The 10,721-nt window shown below is 50.3% G+C and overlaps 1 protein-coding gene across 1 annotated transcript in view; it reads left to right on the forward strand.

Moving 5' to 3' along the window:
* Positions 1-10,721, forward strand: part of Scnn1a (sodium channel epithelial 1 alpha subunit) — a 20,610-nt gene that overhangs the window by 6,051 nt on the left and 3,838 nt on the right. The window contains 6 exon segments of the mRNA XM_005365247.2: positions 2,498-2,771; positions 3,640-3,830; positions 8,177-8,280; positions 8,650-8,813; positions 9,245-9,343; positions 9,527-9,644. Of these exon segments, the coding sequence (XP_005365304.2) occupies positions 2,498-2,771; positions 3,640-3,830; positions 8,177-8,280; positions 8,650-8,813; positions 9,245-9,343; positions 9,527-9,644 (950 nt within the window).

Genomic DNA, 10,721 nt, shown 5'->3' on the forward strand with positions numbered 1-10,721 from the left:
GTGTGTGTGTGTGTGTGTGTGCGCGCTCTAGTGGTCTTTATGGGACAGAATAGAGGACACCCACGTCTGGGGCATGATCTGACTCATGTCTTGGCCATTTTATCTTGGAAAAGGGCACCACGGTGGTATTAGCCCAGATCACCATGCAGTATATGTAATGATTGTGCCCGGCTCCTCAAAAGTGCTAATACGAGCGGGCACGGCCATTCTTAAAATCATCAATGCCATTTCAGTCTCTCAGAAGGCCTTGGACACACACCTTGGATCTGAGCTCCGTTTTCTCCGGAGAAGCGATATCGGGTTGGTTACCAAAGGGGGGATGGCTAGGGTCCAGCCAGCTGGACTTTCAGGATGAAAACAGAGCCCAAAGGACTGGGAGGCTTTAAACTGAACGGTGGTACATTAGGACCATGGATGAGCTTTTAAATAGCCTTGGGCTGCAGGTGTGGCTCAGTGGTGGTGGGCAGAGGCAGTGCCCAGCATTTATGAGGTCCTGGGTTTGATCCTGGGCACCACAAAACAAACAAAACAAAGCGGTATTTGTGTATGATCCCGCATCTCTGGCAGTAGTAGGTCATTTCACTACTGCAGGAAGTTTGCTTCCTTTCTTTTCTTTTTAGAGACACAGTTTCTCTTCTCACAGCCCTGACTGTCCTGGCACTGACTCTGTAGACCAGGCTGACCTCAAACTCAAAGATCCTCCTGCCTTTGCTTCCTGAGTGCTGGATTAAGGGAATGTACTGCCACACTCGATTCTCGAATTTTTTCTTTAAGTGATATATAATAGTCAGGATTTGGACATTTCCAGTCAATTCCTCTTTTACATATATTATATATGTTGTTTTTTTGAGACAAGGTCTTACTATGTAGGCCTGGCTGACCTGGAAATCACTATATACATCAGGTTGACCTAGAACTCAGAGATCTGCTTGCTGCTATCTTCCCAACGCTGGGATTAAAGATGTATGCCACCATGCCTGGCACAGTAAATACTTTAAAATTATTACTATTACTATATTTTAAGTGTATAAGTGTTTTGCTTGAATGTATGTCTTGGCACCATGAGCATGCAGTGCCCACGGAAACTAAAAGAGGATGCATAGCCTGGATTGGAGTTAAAGATAGTTGTGAGCTACCATGTGGGTACTGAGAATTGAACCCAGGTCTTCTGGAAGAGCAGCCCGTGCTCTTACCCTCTTGAGACATTTCTCCAGCCCCCTTTACAGTAAATATTAAACTCAGGTAGTGTAAATCCTCCAGCTTTTTTCTTTTCCACAGTTGTTTTGGCCATAGCAGGTTCTTTGCAAACAGGCATTGTCGTTGCATGTACCTGTAAGCTCAGCTGCTCGTGAGGCTAAGGCAGAAGGATTCCAAATTGGAGGTCAGCCTGAGCTGACTCTGCGTTTTCATAGACCTTAGAACCGCCTTCCACTTACTTTTAAAATGTTTGCTGAATTTGGGGTCTGGATTGTATGGAATCTGAAGATCAAGTTGGGAGACCCGGTGACATCTAGTGCATGGCCGGCTGTGCGATTCCTTGTTTGGACTCTTGGTCTTTAGTGTGCTCTGCAGTGGAGGAAACCTAGCTTATCTTTTTTTTTAAAATCAGATTTACTCCTAAGTTTATCAGATTTATTCAAAATTCTATTTTTAAGAATATGTTTTTATTTATGTGTCCATGCGCATGTCTGTGAGTGTATGCCACATGTGTGAATGTGGTTGGTGGCCAGAAGAGGGAGTCAGATTTCCCTGGAACTCCAGTTGCAGGGGTTGTGAGCGCTCATTGTGGGTGCTGAGAACTGAACTCGGGTTCTGGAAGCACGTGAGTATCCTTAATTGAAGAGCCAGTCTCCATCCCCAGCGTGCTGTTATTTTCATTTTCTATTTCTTTCTTGCTATTTAGAAATACAATCAATATTTGTGTATTGATTTTACATCCCACAGCCTGGCTTAATTTACCATCTGTGTTTTGTTTTGTAGACTGTCATTCTAAGGCCAGCTATGTTGATGCCCACCATACAGATAATAAGATGGCCAGTACTGGGAATGAGGAATGTAGGGATTTATATGGGACAGTGTTTTGGTCCGTTCCAAATCTCATTAAAGCAAAGCCTCTGGAGAAGGGAAGGGTGGCTCCTACAACTGGTATTTTTACAGCAGTTCAGGGAGATTCTGAAAGTGCATTTGCTGAGAAGTCTGTTTTTGAAGACACAGATGACAGGCACTTCCGAAGGCCACCCTCCCCAAAGGGGATGGGACAGGGTGACCTGAGCTGCCAGGCTAAGGAAGTGAAGAGCCCCCACCCATCCCGGGCAAACAGGTAGCAACAGACAAGTCCTGGCCTAGGCTTCCACTGCGAACACATCTGTTTATACACTTACTCCCAGTCAGTTCTCGAGCCATCAGAGCGATCACTGATTCCCTCCGCTTATGGAGAAAACCATTGCCCAGCGGCGGGCCACCCCTAGACCGACCTCCTCCCCATTGGCCATTTCAGATACACTGAAATTAAAGAGGAGCTGGAAGAACTGGACCGCATCACGGAACAGACGCTCTTTGAACTATACAAATACAACTACTCTTACACTGTCAAGGCTGGGGCCCGCCATCGCAGCACCCGCAACCTCAGGAGTGCTCTTCCGTACCCCTTGCAGCGACTATACGCACCGCCTCCGCCCAACCCAGCCCGCTCGGCACGCAGCTCGTCTTCCAGTGTGCGCGACAACAACCCCCAAGTGGACAGGAAGGACTGGAAGATCGGCTTCCAACTGGTAAGCCCCGCCCCTCGGTCCCGGGCCCGCCCACGCGCTCACCCGTCCAATGGCCCCGCCCACTCTGTCAGACCTAGAGTAAGACGGATGGATGGATGGATGGATGGATGGATGGATGGATGGATGCTCGCAAAAAACGAACGCTACAGCCACCTGTGCCACTTTGCTGGCAGCTTATGTGGCAAGGGATAAGTGGCGGGAAGTAAAGTCTGTTGCAGAAAATATACATTTCTAAATTCTAGTCCTTATTGATGGGACTAATTTGAGACCCTCTGGTGACAGAACGAACAGAGAACTGAGGTTCTGCTAGCCTGTAACAGAGAGCAAGTAAATTAGACCCCTTAGTAAAATGAGATGTGTGTGTGTGTGTGTGTGTGTGTGTGTGTGTGGTGGTGGTGTAACCCAGGTCCTTGCCTGTATTTAGCAAGGGCTCTTCCCCTGAGCTACATCCCCAGACCCTAAACTTGTAGACTAAAGGAGGAAAGGGGAGAGGGTCAGCGAGTGAAGGAGAAGGGAGGCCCTGGAGCGATGGGCCAGACCACTAGCATATAGGAGTTCTAGACCATCTCTATTGTGGAAACAAACCTTTTGATTCCCCAGTATTCACACCAGTGAGAGGGGAGAATTCTTGCTTCTCTTCCTGCCTGGTTGTGTAAAGAAGCTGCAGTGAGACACTGCCTACCATGGCCTGGGTCCTGTGTTCCTCTGGTCAACTCTCCTAGGGCGACGGCGACTGTGTTTCTCCCCTTGTGTTCTGCCTACACCCTGTTCCCTAGACCTGCTCATCAGCCCTCGGGACCCCTTACCTCTCAATCTTTGACCTTGGTGGCTCCCTGATGGGCACTGACATTCTGATCTCTGTGTGCAGTGCAACCAGAACAAATCAGACTGCTTCTACCAGACGTACTCATCCGGGGTGGATGCAGTGAGAGAGTGGTACCGCTTCCATTACATCAACATTCTGTCCAGACTGCCCGACACCTTGCCATCCCTAGAGGAAGAAGCCTTGGGCAACTTCATCTTCACTTGCCGCTTCAACCAGGCCCCCTGCGACCAGGCGTGAGTAAACCCTGGTGGCTCAGTTCTTCCTCAAGAATCTCTTTCCTGAGTCCTCCTGAGGGCTCAGGAAATGCTTGTTGGCTAGGTGAGGGAAGATACTAGATGGGCAACGCACAAGCCCTGGCCAGAGGCCCGAGTCTATGCCCAGCAGGTCCCCTGTAGATAGCAGTGTGCTGAGATCTGTGGGCTGAAGGTCTCCCGGGCCCCTCTGTGCTTCTGTCTCTCGGCCTGGTGACTCTTTCATTTCACACCATTCTTCAGAGCCTTCTCTTTGTAAAGGGAAACAAATCAAAACACAAGAAAGGAGGTTTATTCAATAAATGTTTCTGTGTGGCCACGTGCCATACTCTGTTGTAGGCATGTGGGGTATAGTACAGGGGAAGAAATATACATGTATATACACACATACATACACACATATACACATACCTACATACATACATACATACTTACAATCCTTGCCCTCTTGGCATTTTTACTCAGGTGATGTGAAGACAATGACACTAATACCTATTTTAAGAGTGGCATCCAGTGTGTGAGATGGCAGATGTGAGGGCCCTTTATACGCTCCAGGGCATGCTGGGGTCAGCCCTCTTGCACCTAAACAGGACAAGCGACATGCCCAGAGGCACAGGCTGTCCTAAGGATTTCCACGTCCCACTGTCCCTCAGGCATGTCTGTTAGGACCCCTGTCAGAATGTCCTTCCAAAGAGGTCACGGTCAGTTATCCAGCTCTCTGAGAGCTGGCAAGAGGTGGAAGTAAGGGGGCTTCTTTCTGTCGCCTCTGGCCTCCTATTTCTGCTTCACCTCTGTGCCTTGGTGTCCAAGGGCTAGCTCCTGCGTGGCTGAGGAAGGGCGTTGAAGCAATAGCTCTACTCTGCAGGGGGGCCCTTCCCTCCCATGTCACCAGAGCGGCAGCAGGGCCAGGTGTCACCTGCCCCATGCGCTCACGTGCGTCCCTACCTGTCTGTACTTTCTGTTTGTCTAAGGATGAAAGTCAGCAGCTGGGGAGTGAGGCCGCTAAGCCTGGGCCAGCCGCACCTGTCACCAAGCCTCCCTGGCGCCTTCCACCTGGAGTTTTTGTCCCTGTCCTGTCTTTGTCCACTCCAAGCTCTTGCCTCCCTTCCCAGCGAGCCCACAGTTCATCTTTGTCTTGGCACGCAGGTTCCTTCCTCAGCTTAGGGCCCTATCCTTTCTCAGCAGGATTGTTGAAACAACCCCGCAAGCTGTCTGTCCTTCTGCCTCCACGTCCTCCTCCCTTCGTTCTTCCCAGGAAGTCTTTGTCCCTTTCTCTTGCTGGAACAGAATACTACAGACTGGGTGATTTGCGAAGAAAGACGTTCATCCATTTCTTACAGTATAGAGGGTGGGAAGTCCAAGAGCCTGGTGCCGGAACCTGACTGGGGCTCCCACAGCATGACAGAGCTAAAGAGGAAGGGAAAGTGAGCGTGTGAAAGAGAAAGCAGGAAGGGACCTGACTAAATACTAGCCCAGTCTTACAATAGCTAACCCTCCTTTGAACTCGTGGTAATGCCACCGATCCATTCATGAAGATTCACCCCGTGACCCTATCTCGTCCTATTGGATCCCATTTTCAACACATTGGGAAGTCATTTCCCAAAACAGGAATGGAGACGCATCTTTGAATCATAGCAGGGAGCTTGACTTTGTTATATTAACTATTATAGTCAGTCCTGTTCAGAATCCTCTGAAGAAGGGGCTGGAGAGATGGCTCAGCAGTTAAGAGCACTGGCTGCTTTTGCAGAGGACCTGGGCTCTGTTTCTAGTACTCACATGCAGCTCACAGCTGTCCAGAACTCTGGTTCCATGAGATTCGGCACCCTCTTCTGGTCTCCACAGATACCAGGCGTGCATATGGTACACAGATATACCTACAAGCAAGCGAAACATTCATATACATACCATCAATACAATACAACCCTCTGCAGTTCCTGTGGCCTTGCGAGTCTAACTGAACTTCCTTAGCATGGCCTTCTGGACCCTTCTCTTCTCCTCTTCCTCTCTTTTGTTTTCCTTTTTTTCTTCTGGTTTTGTTATTGTTGTTGTTCTGAAGATTGAACCCAGGGCCCTCACAACACACAGGCAAGCACTCAGTATCACTGAGCTACATCCTCAGACACAATCTTTTCCTTCATGACATGTAGTAAGAGTCTTTCTTTTCATACGTACAGTTTAGTGGTTTTAAAATATCTTTAGAGTTGTGCAAACATTGCCACTGTCTAATTTTAGAGCATTTTCCCCACCCACCACCAAGAAACCTGTTTACCCATTAGCATTTCCCCATTCCATCTAACTCAAGCCCTGGGACCCACTAATCTGCTTCCTGTCTCCATGGGCTGCTCTTTGTGGAGATTTCACACAAGGGACAGGGATGTAGCTCAGTGGTAGATTTATGGCCTAGCATGTACTAGGTACATATGTATAGCGTGTGTCAGAACTCATGTATGAGCAAATAATGCCGTGTTGTATAGACATAGCACAGCCTTGTGATATGGGACACACCTGCTCTTTGGCCCTTATGAATGACCCTGACCTGTATGTGCCTGAGTGAGGTTGCACACTGATAGTGTTTTAGTTTCCCCTGGGTCCCATCACTGTTTCACCCTCAGAGGCACTGCTGGACCTGTGTGCAGGGACACACTTCTTTATCAGCAATCCCGAGGGATCTAAATTCTCCACGCCTGCCACCTGTTATTGTCTATCTTAAAAAACAAACAACAACAAATTGCCTTTAGTTATTTGTATATGTGCATGTGTGTGGACAGAGGGCAATTTCAGGGAGTTGGCTTTCTCAACCTTAGGGCGACAAGCTTGGCAGCAAGCACCTTTGCCACCTGAGCCATCTTGCCAGCCCTTGTTCTCTTTTATACTTTAGGCAATTTGATGAATGAATGATTAAGCTAACCATTATTAGCTTAATGGGAAGCTAATACAGTTCTTACTAAGTATTAAGACTTTAACTTAGCCCTCAGTAACCCCTCCCCCTTTTTGAGCCTTTTTTTTTCTTTTTCTTTTTCTTTTTTTCTTTTGGACAAGGTCTCAGTCTTCTCCCAGGCTGATCTGGACCTCACTTTGCAGTTTGTAGCCCCAGCGAGCCTCATGCTAGCACTGGGATTAAAGGAGCGTACTGCCACAGCTGGATGGGGCTTTGTTCTTTAAAATTTGTTTGTTGCATTTGTGTATGTAAGAAAGAGACTGTCCGTGGGAAATATGGCTAGCTTGGGGCCACATGACCAAAGCCACACTTACCTCTGGTCAGTGTCCTCTCTTACTTCTCTACTGGTCGCAAGCCAGAACCTCATTTTCCTCTTGTCCTGTTCCCACCGCTATGTCCAGATAGCAGGATGTAGAACACAGGTCCGCTCTCCCCACGTAGCTCTTGGAACCTGTAATTTGCTGTCAATCTGTGTTTCTACTGTGGCAGCAGGGCCTGTGTGATTTTCTTCTTGTTTCCCAGGCCTGTTTTAGACCATCTTTGGACCCAGTCATCTGAGATATGCAGGTGCGCTGAAGCCTCTGGAAAACACGGCTTCCTTTCCTCCCTGTGTTCCAAACGTCTTCCCTCTGCTCTGTGCTCGCTGTGGGCTCACCCCCTCCTCTAATGCTGTTTTCCTCCATCCCTCCATTTCCCTCTTGAATGCACTCAGTAACTACGCATTAGTGAACTCCCATGTTGTCTGTATGCCAGCAACCATGTATCTGACCCCAGAATAAGACAAAAATGAAGAGGTGTGGTTCCTGCCCTCACGGATGTCACAACCCGAAGGGAGAACCAAGATTTAGATGCCAAGAAGTTAGGAGCACTGTAGATGTCTTAATATAACACAGGAGGACACAAGGAACCAAGCAGTAAGATCAGAGGAGAAGCTGGGCTCTCAAGGAGATGCCCAGGCCCATCCTCACTGTGCAGCCTTGGGATCCCCACCAACTGGGAGGGAATGTGGGGGTTCACTCCATGTAACAGGTAGAACCAGTTGATCTAACGGGGCGTCATGGGCGTATCTTAAACACAAAGCTTAGGAGACTTTTGTTTTGCTTTTTAGAAAAAGATAAAATAAGATCTATAATACACAAGATCACTTATGTAAATCCCAGATCAGTCATCCTGTCGGTGTGGCCTGTCTTGTGTGATGTATTTGAGGCTGTTGGCCGGAGTGACCGAGGGAGCATGGCCGACCTCCCAGGGTTGTGTGGACACAGGAGGTGGCAGGAAACAGATGCTCCTGAAAGTCTGGGGGAGCGGGATGATTTCTCTCCCTCACCTGCTCCGCTCACCCCTCTACTCAGCTCTCCGATCCTGGTGTCTTTGCTCTCTTACCCATCAGGAATTACTCTCACTTCCACCACCCCATGTACGGGAACTGCTACACTTTCAACAACAAGAACAACTCCGATCTCTGGATGTCCTCCATGCCTGGAGTCAACAATGGTGAGCAGCTCCTGTCCCCCACTTTGCCCTTCCGGCCAACCTGCCCCATTCATGTTTACTCTTCCTTGGGCTTATGATCTAGAGATGCTGGGCACCTTCTGGGTCCCCCTTGATATACCTCTCGCTATTCTGGAAGGGTCTGCCTTTCCTTTCTCCCAAAGGACAAAGCCGCTACCACCCCCCACCCCCTGCCCCATAGCCCATTCTAGGCATGGAAGGAATTCTGTGCTTTAAGCCTAGCCCAGGATCCAGCTCTGGGTTCCCAAGTCTACCTGAGGGGCTTACAGGCCTTGTTCCACCAGGAGATGTAGGACTCTGCAAGGGTGAGAGTTGGGGTCTCCATCCCCAACTCTTCTACTGCATCCTCAGGTCTGTCCCTGACACTGCGCACAGAGCAGAACGACTTCATCCCCCTGCTGTCCACAGTGACAGGGGCCAGGGTGATGGTGCACGGGCAGGATGAGCCTGCCTTTATGGATGACGGTGGCTTCAACGTGCGGCCTGGTGTGGAGACCTCCATCAGCATGAGGAAGGCAAGGATGCTCTGACTGGGAACCTGGGAGGAGGGCCCCACTGGCGGGAGGAAGATGGGAAATGAGAGGTGGACTTGGTAGCCAGGAGACTGAAGGGGGTCACGTGAGTAGTTTCACGATGTGGAGGTCTTCAGGAGCGGAACTATCTGGAGGGGCTAAGCAAGGGGGCCTGGGAAACAAGGCTTTGAGGAGACCCCCATTGCTAAGGAGGGTTCAAGACATCCTTAGAATTCCAGAGGATGCTTTGGACCCATGCACGGGCTAGAAAATAGTACCAGGAGGGATGTTTGGGGGTGCCGGGGCATGCTTTGAGATGGGGAGGCTGATGGGTTGCTGGCAGGGTGTGAGTTGGTAGTTGAGATTGAGGGAAGACTGAAAAGCCAGGGCTGTGCCCCCTCGCCAGTGCTCTCTTGACATCCACGGGTTCACAGGAAGCCCTGGACAGCCTTGGAGGTAACTATGGTGACTGTACCGAAAATGGCAGCGATGTCCCTGTCAAGAACCTTTACCCTTCCAAGTACACGCAGCAGGTACACAGAGCGTGCTGCAGCCATTGGGGGCTGCACAGTGGTCAGCAGGGTGGAGGGATGGAGTAGCAGAGAGGGCCCTGGTGGAGCAGGGGTTCAAAGGGCTCAGCCTTCCTGCACTTGGGGCAGGGTGAGGTTGGGCCAGGCCTGAAGCCTCTAGCCCCTCCCTCCCTCCCTCCCTTCCAGGTCTGCATCCACTCCTGCTTCCAGGAGAACATGATCAAGGAGTGCGGCTGTGCCTACATCTTCTACCCTAAGCCCAGGGATGTAGAGTTCTGTGACTACCGGAAGCAGAGCTCCTGGGGTGAGCCGGGGAGCCCCTGCCCTGTCCACTCCTCACCTCCGGTTCCCTATGTGCCTGGCTCCCGCAGCCCTTGTCCGGGATGGCTCCCTCCCACCTGCCCTCATCTCCAGCTCCCGGGTTGCTTTTCTGCCCTGAGTCTCTGCCTGTTTCCCACCTCCTTCCTTCCTGCCATGGGCTTTTGTGCCCGTGTGAAGGGATTGTCCTTTTTTTAAAAATAACCTGCAGCAGAAGGAAGGAAGTGTGTGTGTGCCTAATGAGCTCTCCGGCAGCCACTTCGGTGTGCCTACTCATTCTTGGGATGCTCAACAAGGGGGTGGGGGAGGGGAGGTTAGGTAGAGCACCCAACAGCTCCCTGGGGCCCAGGAAGAAATTATTAGGAGTCCTGTGTTTCCATCTCATCTCTTGGTGCTTTAGAAGCTATGTGTTCTATCCTTTCAGCATTCCAGTGATGCAATTTCTGAGTTTGTTTTTTAAATTAACCTTCCTTTCTTTTTCCTCCCTCTCTCCCTCCCTCCTTCCTTCCTTTCCTCTTTCCTTGTTCCTTCCTCCCTGCACACCTGTGTGTGTGTATAGGGGGGGCGGTGCTCACAGATCCAACTCCGAGCAGGCGCAGGGCCTTTGCCCACTGAGCCACCTCTCCCCCAGGCATGTAGTTTATAAATCAAATGCACATTCCTCTGTTAGAGAATGTTTTTACCTGGAGCAGGGCACAACCGAACAAGTTGGAGAGCCCTGGCATGTCCTGTTATCCGGCCATTGTTTCGGACACACCCTTTTCCTTTCCACTGTGGCAGAGCTATGCTAGAATGCAGGGAGAAAGATGTCCTACCAGGACACCATGCATGGCAGGAGATCCTCATGTTCCTGATCTGTGTGCTCTCATCTGCACAGACACTTGTCCTTCAGACCCCTCCTCCAGGGCCCCTTTAACCTCTTCACCCAGGGGCCCCTTAGCCCCTCCCAGGGGCCCCTTTAACCCCTTCTCCCAGGGGCCCCTGTAACCCCCTCCTCCCAGGGTCCCCTTTAACCCCTCCTCCCAGGGGCCCCTCTAACCCCTTCTCTTAGTGACCCCTTTAA

The sequence above is a fragment of the Microtus ochrogaster genome, unplaced genomic scaffold (genome assembly GCF_000317375.1).
Source record: "Microtus ochrogaster isolate Prairie Vole_2 unplaced genomic scaffold, MicOch1.0 UNK1, whole genome shotgun sequence".
Classification (NCBI taxonomy): domain Eukaryota; kingdom Metazoa; phylum Chordata; class Mammalia; order Rodentia; family Cricetidae; genus Microtus; species Microtus ochrogaster.